This window comes from Neophocaena asiaeorientalis, unplaced genomic scaffold (assembly GCF_003031525.2).
Source record: "Neophocaena asiaeorientalis asiaeorientalis breed wild unplaced genomic scaffold, Neophocaena_asiaeorientalis_V1.1 scaffold138, whole genome shotgun sequence".
NCBI classification, from domain to species: domain Eukaryota; kingdom Metazoa; phylum Chordata; class Mammalia; order Artiodactyla; family Phocoenidae; genus Neophocaena; species Neophocaena asiaeorientalis.
In genome coordinates, this window is record NW_020172632.1 from 7,014,837 (window position 1) to 7,033,598 (window position 18,762).

At 45.8% G+C, this 18,762-nt stretch overlaps 1 protein-coding gene across 1 annotated transcript in view; it reads left to right on the plus strand.

The window, feature by feature from the left end:
- Positions 1 to 696: 696 nt before the first annotated feature.
- MROH7 (maestro heat like repeat family member 7) overlaps positions 697 to 18,762 on the plus strand; it is a 42,922-nt gene continuing 24,856 nt past the window's right edge. Inside the window, exons 1-8 of the mRNA XM_024739315.1 lie at positions 697 to 1,927; positions 10,963 to 11,036; positions 12,338 to 12,424; positions 13,346 to 13,425; positions 13,743 to 13,872; positions 16,083 to 16,178; positions 16,686 to 16,790; positions 17,003 to 17,138. Of these exons, the coding sequence (XP_024595083.1) occupies positions 697 to 1,927; positions 10,963 to 11,036; positions 12,338 to 12,424; positions 13,346 to 13,425; positions 13,743 to 13,872; positions 16,083 to 16,178; positions 16,686 to 16,790; positions 17,003 to 17,138 (1,939 nt within the window). The remainder of the gene's footprint in view (positions 1,928 to 10,962; positions 11,037 to 12,337; positions 12,425 to 13,345; positions 13,426 to 13,742; positions 13,873 to 16,082; positions 16,179 to 16,685; positions 16,791 to 17,002; positions 17,139 to 18,762) is intronic.

Consider the following 18,762-nt stretch of genomic DNA (forward strand, 5'->3'; position numbering starts at 1 on the left):
GCCTGCCGCACCCAGAGCAAACTGCTAAGGGCCGTGGGCAGTTCTGTCAAGGCTGCTTTGGGAATCTAGAACCACAGTCATTCACAGAATAGTTCTAGAAACTTAGGGGTTGGCTGGAAGTAGGGTAAGTAAGGAGGCTCCCCCTTCCCTTTTTCTGCCTTAAGGGGGATCCTCATTGGTCTAGTATTTGTGGACTTCTTACTGTGGACCTGGCATTGTGTTAGGTGCTGGGGATGCCCCTGGCACTAAGATGTGCATAGTTATCTCCAGTGGGGAGCTCATCTCTAGCAGGGGCTGGACCACTAAACAAGTCATTGGAATAAAGTGCCATGAATCATTTGCTCAGAAGAGTGGGATCGGCAAGGATAGTAGGAGGAGGTTCCAGGACAAGGCAATTGCATGTAAGGGCCGTGAGCTGCAAGGGAGCAGGGTGTGGTCCAAGAAGGGAACACAGGGGATGGGGCTGGAGCTGAGAGAGCCAGGGGAGAGCCGTGCAGGACAGGACTGGACAGGTGGGCTGGACGTGGTCATGAAGAACCTCGTAAGTCACCCCAGGGACTTCATGCTAAGGATGGTGGGGAGCCATGGAAGGGTTTCAACAGGTGAGGCTCAATTTGCCTTTCTCCCTCTCAGGAGCTCAACAGTAGGCTATTGGACAGAAGGGAGCAGTGGCATTGAGAGAACTCCAGACCAGGCATGGCCATGAATCCAGGGGCTAGTCTGGTCCTCCGTGAAGACACAAAGATGATACCCACTCTCAACTCCACTGAGGCCCCTGGTTTAGGCTCTGACACCATCTCTGGGCCCAACCTAGATACAGACCTTGTTCCTGTCTTGAATCCACCCCTGGGTCCCGGCTTGGTTCTTGTTCCAGACCTTAATCCAACTCTGAGTCCTGTCTCAGAGGAGGCCCCTGGCCTGGCATCTGATAACACCCCCAGACCTGATGACAGCAGGGCCGCAGCTCCAGCCTCCCTCCAGATCACCACTGCCCACTCTGGTGAAGCTTTGGGTTTGGATTCCAATCACATCTCGACAGCTGACTCACAGAGGGCCCTAAGTCCAGCCTCAAACCTCGTTCTGAGCCCTGGCTCTACGGAAGCCCAGGGTCTGAGTTTGGGGAACCACTCTGGGCCAGATTCTGAGGAGGCCTTCAGCTCCCTCCCAAGCAAGAGTTTTGTTTTGGGTCAGAGTAACTCCAATCCTTCCAGGCCTGAATCAAACCCATTTAAAAGGCCTTATTCAAAAGAAACCCTTGTTCTGGGCCAAAGCACCTCCAGGCCAGGCTCAAAAACTCTCCTTATTCCAGCCCCAAACTCTTCTCTGGATCCTGATTCCAATAAGCTGCTCAGTGTGGGCTCAGGAAACATCTCCAAGCTGGACCTGAATGCAGCTCCAAGTTCTCCTGGGTCCCTAATGCCAGACATGAACGAGACCATCACTTTGGTTTCACATAACATCTCTGGATCTGTTTCAAAAAGAACCTTTGGTGCAGCCTGGAACACGAGTTCCAAGGGAACCATCAACATGGCTTCAAATGACAATCCCAAGTCTGATTTGAACATGACCATCACTCGGGCCTCATGCTTGACCCGGTTTCCTGGTCCCAGCGGGGCTATCAGCCTGCACTCCAGCACCCGGGGACCCAACTCCACCCCTTCTCCACCCTCATGCATGACCCCGATCCTGGGCTCCAATGAGACTCTGAGCCTGGTCTCCAGCCTCATCTTCAGTGACACCTCCAGCCTGACACTGAGCAGCCAGCAGGACTGTTCCGAGGACAAGGGCATCCACACAGCGCCCATAGAGGGGAATCCGGGGAGCCGGAGCAAGATGACTAGTGTCGAGGTGGGCCAGTTCCCACTGGGGTTCCCCACCAGTGACACCATGAACAAGGACTCCACAGCCTTCCAGAGCATCCCTCAGGGTGAGTAAGGCCAGAGCGCCAGCCCCAGAGAGGACACTGACCTGGAAGAACCCTATTCAGACTTGTAGGGCAGGGAGGGGAGAGGAGAGGGGAAAGGAAGGGAAGAGTATGCAACGGATAACATGTAATATATTAACTATACGTGAGAAGGGGACAGCATGCAATGAATGACATGCAATATATTAATTATACATGAGAGATCTAGTGCTTGCTGTGTGATTTGGGACAAGTTACTTAATCTCTCTGAGTTTCAATTTTCTTAACTGTAATATAATATCTCCATATAATCATACTTTCATTCTGTCCAAATTACAAGTCAACTAACTAACTATACCTTCCTTTCCTTATTGAGAAATTTCAGGTCTGTCTTCTCAAGTCACAGTTTGAACAGTGGAGCAGGCAGGCTTGAGTTTTTAAGGTCCCCACCTAAGTGAAGCCTTGGGGTCCAATCTGGAACCTGTGGCTCACTTCTGATGTGCAAGAGTTCTGTAAAGGAATCCCCCACCAGTTTTTGATGTTGTGAAGATCTTCTCCCTATTATTTATATCTCCAAATATTTTTGTTTGTTCATGCACCAATACCGTATTGCAATTAAAAAAAATTTACCATGGGTTTCCCTGGTGGCGCAGTGGTTGAGAGTCTGCCTGCTGATGCAGGGGACACGGGTTTGTGCCCCGGTCTGGGAAGATCCCACGTGCCGCGGAGTGGCTGGGCCCATGAGCCATGGCCGCTGAGTCTGTGTGTCTGGAGCTTGTGCTCCGCAACGGGAGAGGCCACAGCAGTGAGAGGCCCGTGTACTGCAAAAAAAAAAAAAAAATTTACCATGGCTTTGCAAGTATGCATTCATATCTGATAGGGTGAAAACCCCTCTTTAAAGTTCTCAAAACTATTCTGAGGACAACAGCATCCACACCATGCCCTGGAGGCTATTTGAACACCCCCATTCTTCTATATACATTTTAAAATGCATTTGTCTAGGTCCTCAAAAAATCTTTCTGGCATTTTTATTGGAATGTTATTAATCTATCCATCTATTGGAGTTTTACTTTACTTTTTTATTTTTTAAGCAAAAATTTTTTAAATTAATTTTTGACGGCGCTGGGTCTCCGTTGCTGCACGTGGGCTTTCTCTAGTTGTGGCGAGTGGGGGCTACTCTTCATTGCGGTCTGTGGGCTTCTCATTGCGGTGGCTTCTCTTGTTGCGGAGCACGGGCTCTAGGTGCACAGGCTCAGTAGTTGTGGTGCATGGGCTTAGTTGCTCCACGGCATGTGGGATCTTCCCAGACCAGGGCTCAAACCCGTGTCCCCTGCATTGGCAGGTGGATTCTTAACCACTGCGCTACCAGGGAAGTCCCAAGTTTTACTTTATATGGGATATATCCTTTACTAGAATTTAAAAAATTCTCCATAAAAGACTAGTGCATTTTTGGATAGGTTAATTCTTAGGTACTTTACAGTTCTTATTGCTACCATGAATCATGCCTTATTTTCTAATACAATTCTTATTTTGTACTGATGATGCTGATGATGTAGAGGAACTTTGTTTACACAAGTTGGTCTTTTTGTTTAAACAGCTTTATTGAGATAAAACTTACATATCATAAAAGTCACTCAAAGTGTACAATTTAATGGTTTTAAAATATACATAGAATTATGCAACCATCACCACCACAATCAATTTTAGAACATTTTCCAAATTGGCTGAACTATTTTACATTCCCACCAGCAGTATATGACACTTGTTATTGTTTGTCTGTCTTTTTTTTTTTTAACGAAAAGCTAGGAATCCTTTTGAATTTCTTAAAATCATTTTTATCTTTTATTTTTATACAATTTTAAATGTTACACTCCATTTACAGTTATTACAAACTATTGGCTATATTCCCCATGTTGCACAATACATCCTTGTAGCCTATTTTACACCCAATAGTTTGTACCTCCCACTTGTCTGTCTTTTTGATTATAACCATCTTAGTGGGTGTGAAGTATCTCATTGTGGTTTTGATTTGCATTTCCCTGAAGGGTAGTAATATTGAACGACTTTTCATATGCTGTCAGCCACTTCTATATCTTATTTGGATAAATGTCAATTCAAATCCTTTGCCCACTTAAAAAATTGGGCATGTCTTTTTATTATTGAGTTGTAAGTGATCTTTATATATTCTAAATATAAGTTATATCCCTTATCCCCAGATAAGATACATACCTTATCAGATATATAATTTGCCAATATTTTTTAAACTATGGGTTGTCTTTTTATTTTTTTCATGGTGTCCTTTGAAACACAAAAGTTTTAAATTTCAACCATGTCCAGTTTATTTTTTCTTTCATTGTTTGTGCTTTTGGTGTCATATGTAAGAAATTATTACCTAATCCAAGATCATGAAAATTTATGCCTATGTTTTCTTCTAAGAGTTTTATAATTTTAGTTCTGAAATTCAGGTCTTTGATCCATTTTGAGTTAACTTTTGTATATGGTGTGAAATTAGGGTCCAACTTCATTCCTTTGCATGTGGAGTCCAGTTACTATTGTGATACAATTCACATATTATACAATTTACCCATTTAAAGTGAACAATTCAATGGCTTTTGGTATATTATTAATCTTTTAAAAATTGTAGTAAAATATATATAACATACATATGCCATTTTAAACATTTTTTAAAATAAATTTGTTTATTTTATTTTTGACTGTGCTGGGTGTTTGTTGCCGTGCGTGGGCTTTTCTCTAGTCGTGGCGAGCGGGGGCTACTCTTCGTTGCGGTGTGTGGGCGTCTCATTGCGGTGGCTTCTCTTATTGTGGAGCACGGGCTCTAGGAGCGTGGGCTTCAGTAGTTGTGGCATGTGGGCTCTAGAGCACAGGCTCAGTAGTTGTGGCGCATGGGCTTTTTTGCTCCGTGGCATGTGAGATCTTCCCGGACCAGGGCTTGAACCTGTGTCCCCTGCATTGGCAGGCAGATTCTTAACCACCGTGCCACCAGGGAAGCCTTTAAACATTCAGTGGCATTAGTCGCACTCACAATATTGTGTAACCATTACCACTATTTCCAAAACTTTTTCATCATCCCAAATAGAAGGTCTCACCATAGGCAATAACTCCCCATTCCTCTCTCCCCAGTCCCTCGTAAGCTCTAATCTACTTTCTGTCTCTATGAATTTGCCTACTCTAGGTAACTCATGAAATGGAATCATACATTTGTCCTTTTGTACCTGGTTTATTTCACTTAGCATAATGTTCATCCATGTTGTAACATGCATCAGTACTTCATTCCTTTTTATGGTTGGATAATATTCCAATGTATGTACCACATTTTATTTGTCCATGGACAAATATTTGGGTTGTTTCCACTTTTTGGCTCTTATGAATAATGCCGCTATACACATCAGCACACAAGTATCTGTTTGAACGCTTGCTTTCAATTCCTTTAGGTATATACCTAGGAGTGGAATTGCTGGATCATATGGTAATTCTATGTTTAGCTTTTTGAGGAACAGCCAAATTATTTCCCATATCAGCTGTACAATTTTGCGTTCCCTCCAGAAATGTACAAGGATTCTAAAGTACAAGGGTTCCAATTTCTGCACTACTAATCTCTCCTTGCCAACACTTGTTATTTTCCATTTTTTAGAGAACATTTTTATAATAGCCATCTTAAAGAGTGTGAAGTAGTATTTTATTGTGATTTTAATTTGCATTTCCCTAATGACTGATGATGTTGAGCATTTTAACATGCTTATTTGCCATTTGTATATCTTTTTATGGAGAAATAATTATTCAATCCTTTACCCATTTTCAAATTTGGTTGTTTTCTGTTGTTGAGTTTTAGGAGCTCTTTACACATTCTGGATATTAATTCCTTATCAGATGTACAATTTGTAAATATTGGCACCCATTCTGTGAGTTGTCTTTTCATTCTTTTGACATTGTCCTTTGATGCATAAAAGTGTTTAATTTTGATGAGAACTAATTTGTCTACTTGTTTATTATCTGTTGTTTTGGTGTTATGTTCAAGGAATTGTTGCCATATCCAATGTCATGAAGATTTCCCCCTATGTTCTCTTCTAAGAGTTTCATAGTTTTAGCTTTTAAGTTTAGTCTTTAAGTTAATTTTTGTATGTAGTATGAGGTAGGGGTCCAACTTCATTCTTTTGCATGTGGATATCCAGTTTTTCTAGCATCATGTGTTGAAAAGAGCATCCTTTTTCCACTGAATGGTCTTGAGACCTTTGTCAAAAATCAATTGACCATATATATGAGGGTTTATGTCTATTTTATTTCATTGGTCTTTATGTCTGTCCTATGCTAGTACCACACTGTTTTGATTTCTATAGATTTGTAGTAAGTTTGGAATCAGAAAATATGAGTCTACCAACTTTGTTCTTTTTCAAGATTGTTTTGGCTATTTAGGGTCAATTTTTGTTTTTTAATAGGAGCATTTTGTCCATTTGGATTTTTAAAAACAATGTATTTTCAAACTGTATTTGTCTTTTAAAAACGTTTTCAAGGTATATAACATATATCAGTAAAATACGTAAAGTGCACTACTAACCTTAAGTGTACAGCTTGATGAATATTTACATACCTATACACACTGGTAACTACCACCCAGATCAAGACACAGATCTTTTCCAGCATCCCAGAACCTTCCCTTGTGATCCTTTCCAATCAATACCCCTTCTTCTGGGGCAGGGTTTCTCAGTCTTGGCACTATTGACATTTTGTGTTAGATAGATCTTTGTTGTGTGAGTGTGGGTGCGTGGGGAGCTGTTCTATGCATTGTAAGATGCATCCCTGGTCTCTGCCCAGTAGATGCTAGTAGTAACATCCCCCCTCACAAGTTGCCCTCAGCTGACAACAGCCATAGAGGGAACAATTCTGATTTGTATCACCATAGACTAGTTTTGCCTGTTTCTGAACTTCTTATCAATAGGATACTACAGTATATGCTGTTTTGACTCTGGCTTCTTTAGCCCACCATGATGTCATTTAGATTCATCCACATTGTTGCGTGTATCATAGTCGATTCTTTTGATTGTTTTGCAGTATTCCATCTTATGAACATACCACAATTTGTTTATCCATTCTTTGCTGATGGATATTAGGATTTTTTCTACATTTTGGATATTATAAATAAAGTTACTTTGAACATTTTCGTACATGTCTTTTGGTACACAGATACATTTATTTATCTAGAAGAGGAATTTCTGGGTCATAGCATAAGCATATGTTTAGCTTTAGTAGATATTGCCAATTTTTCAGAAGTGGTTGAATTAATTTACCATCTCACCTGTGAGAGTTCCAACTACTCCATATCCTCACAAACGTTTGGTATTGTTAGTTTTCAAAATTTTAGCCATTCTGTTTGGTGTCTAATGATATTTTGGTGTGATTTTAATTTGCATTTTTTGATGACTACTGATGTTAAGCATCTTTTAATATGATTATTGTCAATTTGTATATCCTTTTTAAGAATATATTTATTTATTTTTGGCTGTGTTGGGTCTTAGTTGCTGCGCACAGGCTGTTTGTTGCAGCGTGCAGGCTTCTCTCTAGCTGTAGCATGTGGGCTCCTGAGTGTGCAGGCTCTCTAGTTGTGGCATACGGGCTCTCTAGTTGTGGTGCACAGGCTCTCTAGCTATGGCCTGCAGCCTCAGTAGTTATGGTGTTCAGGCTTAGTTGCCCTGCAGCATGTGGGATCTTTGTTCCCTGACCAGGGATCGAACCTGCGTCTGTTGCATTGGAAGGCAGATTCTTAACCCCTGGACCACCAGGGAAGTCTCTGTATATCCTTTTTTATGAAGTGCCTGTTCAAGTCTTTTGCTCATTTAAAAAATTTGGGTTGTCTTTTTCTTATAGATTTGTGGAAGTTCTTTATATTGATCTAATCCAGATATGTGTACCCAAAGGTTGTGAAAATAGTCTCATATTTTCCGCAAGAAGTCTTACTGTTTTTTTGTTCACATGAAATTTATAATGCATCATGTATTAATTTTGGAAAACAGTGTGAGAGAGGGACTTAAGGCTCATTTTCCCCCCATATGGATATCTAATTGCTCCAGACCATTTATTGAAAAGACCTACTTTCTCCACTGAACTGCAGTGTCACCTTTGAGGTAAGTCAAGTGACTGTATATGCGTAGGTTTATTTCTGGACTCTTTCTGTCCCTTTGTTTGTCTATCCTTAACCATTGCCGTAGTTACTGTGTTTTAGAGTAAGTCTTGATATTTATTACTGTAAGTCCTCCGACTTTGTCCTTTCTCAAGATTGTCTATTCTAGGTGATTTACTTTTCCATACAGATTCTAAAAACAGCTTGTCTATTTCCATAAAATATAATAAAAATCTGTTAGATTTTCATTGGAATTTCATTGAATTTGTAAATCAATTTATGTAGCATTGTCTTCTTTATAAACTGTGTTTTCCAACCCATAGTTCATTTATATTTAATGTAATTATGGAGAGTTAAAAAAATTTTTTTAATTTTAAACTGAAGTGTAGTTGATTTACAATTATGGGTAGCTTGATAGCTATCATCTTATGTTTGTATTCTTTGTTCTGCTTGCTCTATATTTCTTTTTTACTCCTTTTTTGGTTTTGGGGGTGTTTCTTCCTCCCTCTTTTCTCTGTTACTTGTGGGGAAGTTACTGTTTTAAGTCTTTTAGTGATTCTCTAGAAGTTACAATGTGCGTATTTAATTTATGACAAAGTCCAACTAATCAATGCATTTATCTTCCTCCCAGACAGTTTAAGACTTAGAAACATGTTAACCCCACTTAATCTCCCCCTCACCACCAATTTATATGCTCTCCTGGTAATGTATATTAATTCTGTCTTTTTCTTAACCCTGTAAACATTATTATTATTTTATGTAGTTAATGTTCTTATATTTACCAAAATATTAACCTCTTTTTCTTACTTGCTTGTTGCATCTCAGACCTTCCATCTGGGATTAATTCCCTTTTGCCTAAAGTGCATCCTTTAGAATTTGCTTTAGTGAATTCTGCTGATGGCCGACTCTTTCCATTTTTGTCTGAAAATGCCTCTATTTATCCCTCATTCTTTAAAAAAAATTAAAACAATAAAAACTTGCAGAAAAGTTGAACTTACAGTATAAAAATTTTTTCTGAATAATTTGATAATAAGTTGCCAAATGATATCCTACCCATCTTGAATTTTAATATGTGTTTCTTACAATAAAAGATAAAAGTTAACCATCAGAATCAGGAAATTAATACTGATACACTGCTACCATCTAATCCTCAGGCCCCATTCAAATGTCACCAATTGTCCCAGTAATGTTCTTTATTAAAAAACGATACAGGTCAGAATCATTCATTGCTCTTTTTTGTCTCATCTGTTTTGTTTCCCCCAGCCCTCAGACTTTCCTTGGCTGTCATGTGCCTGATACACTGGAAGATTACAGGCCCGCTATTTTATAAGACGTGCCTCATTTTGGGTTTATCTGATGTGTCTTCATGATCAGATTCATGTCATACATCTTTGGCAGGAATAGCACAGAGGTGATGCTTGGTTTTCCTCACTGCATCCTATCTGGTGGTGTATGATTCTGATTTGCTCCATTACTGGCGATGTTCACTTTGATCACTTGAGTACAACGGTTGCTGCCAAGGTTTTCCACTGTAAAGTCATTATTTACCCCTTTTTAGTAAATATTATGTATAAATATTATGTAAAAATGTTAAGGAGGTACTTTGAAACTATGTAAATATACCATTCCTCATCAAACTTTCAATTTAGTTATTTACTTACTTATATTAGTATGGACTTACGTTTTCCGCGTTTACTCGATGGACCATAATCTGTTGCTACCATCATTTATTGTGATACTCAAACTTTCCCGAGTTTAACCAAGGAATCCGTTTTGAGCAAGCTTTGTATCTCTTTGACGTGTTTCCATACTTCCTTGGGCTCTCTTCCTTGTTTTCTGATACAAGATGTCTCAGGCTCATCCTGCACTTTCTCTGCCCAAGTCCTAGAATCAGCCATTTCTCCAAGGAGACTTGTTCCTTTAGTACTTAGAAGCCAAGATTTGGTGCTAGCTCTATTCACTACTATTGAGGTGTCTCTGCTTCTCACTATTGACTCCATCCTCTGGTAGCCTCTGGTGGCCAAGTTACCCCTGAAGTTCCAGGGTCTCTCTCCTTGGGCTTCCCCTCAGCCCCCCTTAAGTCAAGGGCTCTATTGACCCTGCTCAGCCAATAGAGCCCATAGCTGGACCAATCACTGTGTCTGGGGGCACAGGACTCTCTTACTGGCCAAGCGTGGGTTCCAGGTCCACCTTTTTCCATTTGTTTGTTTATTGACAATATTATATTGGTTTCAGGTGTAAAGCCCACCCTTATTTGAAGAGGGATGATGGGTGTGATTTGCAGCTTCACCTAGCTGTATGGAATGAGTAGCCTACATAGAAGACAGAGGCTTTTTCACCAGAAGAAAGATGAGGAACTTTGGGGCTGACAAAATGACATGTATCTACTATAACAAATAAGAGTTTAACTATAAACTGTGATAACAACTGAAAGAAGAGAACACAATGATGCACAAGAGGGTCACAGTGGGCCTTTCATTAGCCTGAAGGTCAGGGGAGGCCTCTTTGAGGAGTGGCAGGCAAGCAAAGACCTGAAGGATGGGGCTCTACCTGGGCAAGGGGGTGTGGCAGTGGAGCAGCCCAGGTAGAAGAAACTACCTGTGCAAAGGCCCTGAGGGGGAAGCTTGCTGGGCCTGGAAGGAGGCCAGTGTGGTGGGCGCATGGTGAGCGAGGGGAGAGCAGGGGGAGGTGAGGCTGGGGAGGTGGGCAGGGGAGACTGACCTGGCAGGGCCTTGAAGGCACTAACGAGGATGCTTGCTTTATGCTGGGTGAAATGGGGCCCCTGAAGGCTTTTAGGGATGGGAGCTCAGTCTGGCTGCTGGCGGAGTAAGGATTGGAGGGGCCCAGTGGGGGAGGTGGGAAGGGACTCTGCTACACCATATCTTTACCCTCCCTCTCCTCTCCTCAATGGAACTATGACCCGCAGGAGCCTTCGATGAAGTAGCCTCATGTCTGGTGAAGGTGCCAGGGCAGAGAGAGGATGGCAACAAAGTGGCTCTGGTATGCTTCCTGCTAACACCCACCTGACTTTTCTGGGATGCCCTCTCCCCCCGCGCCCACCCCACCCCCAGCATTCCTTGTTTCTCTGCCTGGCTCTTCTCTCCTCCTTGGTACTCATCATCTGGAACACAACAGGCTTTATAAGTTTATCTTGTTTCTTGTTATTCTCTCGCACTGGGATGCATCCTCCATAAATCAGGGATTTTTGTTTGTCTTATTCCCAGCTGCGTTCCTAGCACCTAGAGCAGTGCCTGGCATATCCTAGGTGCTCGATAACAGTTTTTTAAACCATGGAATGAATTGTGAGAGGGTTTCTAAAAGCGGAAGAAAAGGGAATTCCCTGGTGGTCCAGTGGTTAGGACTAGGGTTCGATCCCTGGTCGGAGGAGTAAGATCCTGCAAGCTGTGTGGCATGGCCAAATTAAAAAAAAGGGGGTGGGGTGGGGAGAAAAGCTAGATATGACCTTTTTCAGGACACAAGCCCAACCCAGGTCTTAGCCATGCAGCAGGCCTCGGGAGGCCAGAGAAAGCCAGCATCTACAGATCTTGGTGAGGGCCAGTGGGGGCAGACTGGACAGGCTGGTGGTTGTGAGTGTGACACACGGAGTGTGGGTGAGCCTGGTTGGTGGACAGAGTCTGGAGGCAGGGGGCCCACCCAGGCCAGGCCGTGCAACCTGTTCTCTTGATGGGAGGGGTGGGAAAGAGCTTGTGGCATCTTTGACCCACCACACTGTCCATTAGATTTTCTTGTTTTGCTTCCTTTACTATATATTTTATCTGTTTCATGTTTCTTTCTTCTTCTGCCTTACGATAATGAGAACTAATAGGTTAATTAGATGTTGGTTAATGTTTTCCCTGTCTCAGGTTGCAGAATACCTTAATCCGTCTAGTGTGTGCCCTTAAGAAGGGTAGATATTAGAAGGCTCTTATCACTTACGATGGCATTTCAGCTTGAGGTGCTGGGACCCTTTCTGTCCCATTGGCTCCTGCCTCTTCTCCCTTGCTTGGAGAGGAGAGAATGCTTTGCAGTCCCTGATATCTGGTCCTCCCCCAAATGCTAGCCTACAGGGATTATCCCCAACCTCCCCGCTGCCACCACGATCTTCTCAAGTCTTCAGCCCCCTCAAGTTCCCCTGTGGTTTCTCACTTGTGTTGAGCTGACACTGGGGGCTGGCAGCTGGGGAGTAGCAGGCCGGCTTGCCTGCAGGTGGCAGGTGGCTAAGGGGGGGTGTAGGGACAGCCCCTGAGGGCTGGGTTCAGTGTGGCTCTCACCCTGCGGCTTTGCCCTCTGCTGCCCCCGAGGTCGAGAATGCCCTCAGCCTCCAGAAGAGCCAGGATGTGCTGGACGTGGAAGAAGAGAAGAAGATGACGGTGTGTGAGCAACTTGAGGTCTGTGACATCCGGGTGGGGAGGGGGCGGACGTCCTGAGTCCACCCACTGATGAGGCTGGAGTGGGGTGCGATGGGCAGAGCACAGTCGAGGCACAGACACTTGGGCTTGAGTCTCGGCTCCACCTCTAATTGCCCCCCACCTACCCTGGAGGAGCTCAGCCAAGTCACTTCCCCTCTCGGAGCCTCGCTCTTAATACCTCACAAATGACTGTGATAAAACCTGTGTCCTTGGTTTGTTGGGAGGACAGAACCCAAAGGTTAGTTCACTGTAAAGCCTTAGGCACCTGGGAGCAGTCGTTATTATTTTATACATTATTTCTCCCAAAATTCCTTCTGATGGGGAACCTCTGAAGGAACGTTCCTTTTCTCTTTGCTAAATACAGTCACTTCTCAGTTAACCACCAGAATGTTTGTGCTGGGATAACCACTGAAGTTTCCAGAATTATATTTAGCTATAAAGAGAGAAAAAATCCTTGCCTTTGATACTTCCATTTAATTAATGTTAATTGAGCACCTACACGTCGTTGGTGCTAGATCAAAAGTGAGGAATTAGAAGGACATTTTAAAGGAATTCAACCGGACCACTTTCGAGGGCCATGCGTGGTGTTTTCTGCATTGGGTCGGTCCACGGTTTAGGTATACTTCCCCACCGTGGGGCTGTTGAAACAGTTCTTCCGGAGCCCTACATGGGGGGCGTGCAGCAGGGTAGGGCTTGTCACGTTTTTGGTGGCCTTGACCTGAGGGCTCTGGACAGGGCTTGAGCAGTCAGCTGGCTCCCCCCACTAGAGGCCAGGCAGGCTGTGGAGGCTGCCCACGCCGAGGGGCTGCCACGGCCTGCTCCGTGAGGAGGAATGGCCTCAGCCCTGGTGGTCTGTGGTGGCCTGTGCCCTCATTGACACCTCCGTGGTCCCCTGTCCAGAAGCAGATCCAGGAGGAGCCGCTGGATTCTCTCTTGAGCTCTGTCCGCCAGCAAGTCATGGAGACCCTGACCCAGCTGAGGTGACCCCGGCCCCTTCCCCGAACCCCCTCCCCATTCCCTCTACCCACAGGCTCCACCTGTATCTTCTGGGGCCACTCTGCTGTGTGGGGCCCCAGCCCAATCCCGAGCCTTTTCTCTTCTCTTTGCCCAGCGCCTGCTGGGGCTGTCTGCCCTGCACCCCACTTCCCTCCTCCTACCCTCCTAATCTCGCGCTTTTGTGGATCTGAATCTCAGCCCTCACGCCAGCCCTGAATCCTTCGCTTCCTGCCTCCAGCCCCAGGCCCACCCCCCCGCACCCCGCCTCGCTCCATGCCCTTGCTTTCTGTCTCTTCCTCAGTCATTCCCAGCTTGTCCTGGGCGTGCAGGAACGGTCGGAGCTGGTGAACACGTGCATGAAGAGTGTGTTCTCCCTGCCCTCCGTGCAGGCCATGCAGGAGAGAGACGAAGACAGGGCTGAGGCCATACAGGTGAGGCAGGGCCCTCCCCAGTGGGGTCTCGGGGCTGCCTGGTGTCCTCAGAACGAGGCACGTTCCTGGACTCCCAGCAGGGAAAGGAAGGTGTTCTGGGAGGTAGATTTAAAAAATTTTTTTATTTATTTATTTTTGGTTGCATTGGGTCTTTGTTGCTGCGCGCGGGCTTTCTCTAGAGGCAGCGAGCAGGGGCTACTCTTCGTAGCAATGCGTGGGCTTCTCATTGCAGTGGCTTCTCTTGTTGCGGAGCACGGGCTGTAGGTGTGCGGGCTTCCGTAGTTGTGGCACGTGGACTCAGTAGTTGTGGCTCACAGGCTCTAGAGCTCAGGCTCGGTAGTTGTGGTGCACCGACTGAGCTGATCCGCGGCATGTGGGATCTTCCCGGACCAGTGCTCGAACCCGTGTCCCCTGCATTGGCAGGCGGATTCTTAACCACTGTGCCACCAGGGAAGTCCCCTGGGAGGTAGATTTGATGTTCACACTGCTCCTCAAGTAGCTTGGGCAGTTCACCTCCCCTCTCCTGGCCTGAGTAGGCACTCGATAAACATTTGGTGAATGTATGAATCTGCAGAATAAAGAATCCCTCATCTGAAGCACTGTCTACTTTGGGCTCTGCCCCATGAGGAGGATGTGGGAGACGTTGGCATGGCCTCAGGAGATGGCCAGAAGTGAGAGGAAAAGGCCTGAGGACAGGGCGAGTTGGGGCTGAGGCCTGGAAGTGGAACCTCAAGGGGCTCCCGTGAGCATCTTCAAACCCCTGCAAGATAGTCCCAGGAGGAGTGATCAGAGGCGACCCTTCATGTAGGATGGGGTCAGTGGGGGAGGTTAGGGAGAGGGATTTCAGCTCTGGGTGAGGCACTTGTACGCATCCTTTCATTCAGCAAATATTAACTGATGCCTAATCCAGAAGTACAAGGGAAGGATACAGTAGGGCTGAGGGCAGATTATCAAAGTATCACACAAATAAATGCAAAATTACAACAGTGGTACGTGTTGCAAGCGAGAAGTACTTGATGCTATGAAAACTATGAAGAGCCTGGAATTGGCGGAGCCTGAGTGTGTTGGGGGTCAGGGCTCGTGGTGCTGGAGGTGAGAGGTTACAGAAGAGCTAACTAGTTGAAGGGGATGGCAGAAGGAAGAGTGTGCCAGGCAGAGGGAGCAGCCCGAGGACGGAGAGAACATGGTGACCAAGGACAATAAGGAGGCAGTGTGGCTGGAGCCCAGAGGGTGAGGTGAGAGAGCCCTGGGGGCCGGACCAGCCCCAGCGTGAAGGTTCTGAGTCCCGGAGGTGGTGCACTTGAGAGAAGACCCAAAGGAGAGGGGGGACCCCCTGCTGGGTGTGAAGCGAGCAGTGCTTCACAGTGATGGGCCCCAGACGGGAGGGAAGGAGGAGGTGGTCGGTGAATGAGGCTTGCTTGGTGGTGGTGGTGTAAGCCTGGTGTGCACAGACTCAGGAAGCCTGGACAGAGACAACCTGGAAGGTAGATGTGGAGAGCAGTGGGAAGAGGGGAGGCAGGGGAGGGCGGGTCTCAGAGCACTGCTCAGCCTTGTGTGTGTGTAATGCTGGCACCCTCCTGAGATAATTTCAGGACTGTGGTGTGGCTGAGGAAGGAAGAAACAACCGGGCAGAAGAGAGATGGCTCCTGGAAGGGGCAACTTAGAAAATCTATTTGGATCTAGGAGTAGTAATTGAAAAAAGAATCAGAACACTTCCCCAGAGACAGTAATATAAGTCACGCTGGTCGTCCGTTGACCTAGCTCTCACGGTTCCAGAGCTTTTTCCCACCCATCTTCTCATGCCCCTCACAAACCGAAACTTCCTTGTTCTGTGACCTTGGACAGGTGTCTCCTTATTGGTAGAATGAGAAAAACACTTTGAGGACAAAATGATATGGTTGTGCAAATCACGAGGCACGCACCTGGCCCGTGGTAGATTTTCAGTAAATGCGGGGCCTCTGATTCCTCCCCTTGTAAGCCAAGGAGGGCAGAGATAATAATTACCAATTTGTCGATAAGGAAACTGTAACCCATGGAGGGAAAGTAATCTGTCCAATATCACACACCAAGGTTAGTCTCAGAGGCGGGACAAGAAAGCAGCTCTCCTGGGTCCGAGTACCCCTTCTTCCCCTGACCCACACCAGGGGTCACCTAGGGCTGGGGTCTGCTCCAGAGGTTCCCTAGTGGCTTGGTCCTCCTCCTGTCCACAGACACTTTACCGTCAGACCTTGGATGCCCTGCAGACACTTCTCAATGCCCTCTTTGTTGAGGACCCCACTCCTGCTGGGCTGAAGAGCATCTTGGAGGTACAGAGGCCGGGAGGAGAGCAAAGGCGGAGGACAATGGAGAATTGACTCGGGAGATCTGGGGGTGGGGGCTGGACCCAGAAAGAGTGATTTTACTTCAGGACGTCATCTTGTGCCAGGTCTCTGCTTCCCTGCCCCTCTCACAGGCTACGTCCCAAACTCCTGCCCCTTCACTCTCTCCCTATCCCCCATACTCCTGCTACAGCTGTCTCCATATCCTTGCTTTCCAAATTCTTGTTCCTGTCTCTCTCTCCTACCCTCGAGACTCTCCACCTTTCATCTCTCTCCTCACTGACCTTTGTCCTTCCTCTGGTCTCCCAGTCCTGTCCTCAGCTTCTGGACCCCATGTCTCCCCATGCTCTAAGAAAAGGAGGAGGGCTACAGCGGGTTGTCTTTATGCTGTCTCCCTAGAAGCTTCCTGATGATTGGTGAAGGCTGGCCTGCCCGTCCAGGCAGTAGACGCTGGCATCCAGCTTGTAGCTCTGAGTCTTGCCCTTTTCCCCACAGCCTCTGGGGCCCTGGATGAACTCTGGGAAGGCCCATGAGAGAGCACGGGCTGTGAAAAGCAATGTCTCTGTGTTGAACCACACGCTTCTGACCCTGCCTTTCTTTGTGAGTGGCCCTGGGAGGGGGGAGGGGCACTCCTAGGGAGAATCTTCCCAGCTCTGAGGGAGCCTGTGCATCCATCCAGAGATTCCCAGGTGGTCCCCACTATCCTCAGAGGCCTCAGCTCTCAGGGCCAGATCATCTAGCTCAGTTCACCATTTACGGTATAGCCTTATTAAACCTATAAGTCTCAATCCCTAAGATTATGACACAAACAGATGTCCTCGGGGTTCCCGGCACTGGGGCTTCTGCTGGGGAGGCTCATCATTCGCGTCGGGGATCCTGATGAGGAGATTGGCCGGGAGGCTCTGGACGGCATCACCATCCTCTACACCATCTTGGAGCTTCAAAAACGTAAGCCCTTTGGAGTGCCTCTAATACAAGGCTTTTGAGCAGGTACTCAGCCTAGGAATTGAATGGAGCCATGGCAACAAGGCACTGGGGGGATATGGAAGAGACCCACACAGAGTCCAATGGGTTCTGGAAATCAGTGTGAAGACTTAGTCCCCACAGAACTAGGAGACAGAGGTGACAAAGCCGTTTTGACTTAAGCAATGCTTCTATGTATGCTTCTCCTCATTCTTCCAAGTTTAATTTGTGACTCGTTTTCACATTCCCATGCCACCATGTACACCCACGCATAATAGCCCCAGTGTCCTGGGTTTTGGTCTGTCTTCCCCCACTAGACTATAAGTTCATTTGAGTCTGTGTCTTGTTCACCACCGTATTCCCAAGATCTAGCCCTGGGCCTGGCACATGGTGGGTGCTCAGTGAATATTTATTGGATGAATGAACAAAGAGCAGATCCTATCTTGGAATCTGGAGTGGCTAAAACCTGTAGGTGGGAGTACATCTCCGGATTCAGCTGCAGGGAGCTCGCGATATGGTATGGGCTGCCACAGAAACCCAGCTGGGACTGCACCTAGAGGTGTGCAGTATCAACTGTTACTTGCCTCCTTCCTTTCTCCAGAGTCCCAACTCTGCTCCAAACCAAAGAACCTTGGCACATTGTTCAAACTTCCCTGGCTCTGGAGGCAGAGTGACCTGGGTACAAGACCTAGCTCTGGCCCTTCCTAGCTGTGTGATCTTAGGCAAGTATTTTTCTTGTCAAGGCCTAGATTTCCTCATTTGTAAAAAAGGACACAATAGGATATAACTCACAAGCTTTTTGGAAGATTAAATGAGATCATATATGTAAAAAGACCAGCTCATTCCACATATTATAGGTACTTGCCAAATAGAGTTTCCTTTCTCCCCATCCCTACAAGGATCATCTTATTAGTTTCAACCTTTGGGGATATGGCTGGTGTCCCTGCTCTTGTTCTTTAGCATTTGGGGCAAAGATTTAGCCCCTAAGAGATTTCCCCTGCTGCCCAGGAACCACTCAGACCTCCTGAGTGATAGATGAAGGTGATATAAGCCACGTTAATGATCAATCTTAGGGACAGGAATAGTATACACCAAATTAGTATTGCCAGATTTAGCAAATAAAAATATAGGACACCCAGTTAAATCTGAATTTCAGATAAAAGGTAAATACCTTTTGGTATATTTGAGACATACTTTCACTAAAAATTGTTTATCTGAAATTCACATTTACTGGGTATCTTGTATTTTGTCTGGTGACCCTAAGACAAACCCACCCTGTTAGATTCTCAAGGAGTGGAATGGTTTATCCAGGGCCCCTGACTGTAGGAAGCGGCAAAGCTAGGATTTGAATCTGGGTCTGCCTGATTCCAGGTCTCAATCTACTTCCTTTTACAAACAACCTGCATACTTAGTCCATATGTTATTCCGCCTCAATGGCTCTTTCTTATGCCTGTGTCTCGCACACCCTGGGGCATCCAGGTAGGACCCACTCCAGGCCACAGTTAGGCTCAGGAAATGTTCCTGAAACGTGTTTCCTTCAGCAGAAAATAAGGAGCCCACACATGTAGGTACTATTCTAGGCACTCGGGACACGGAAGAAAAAAGATGA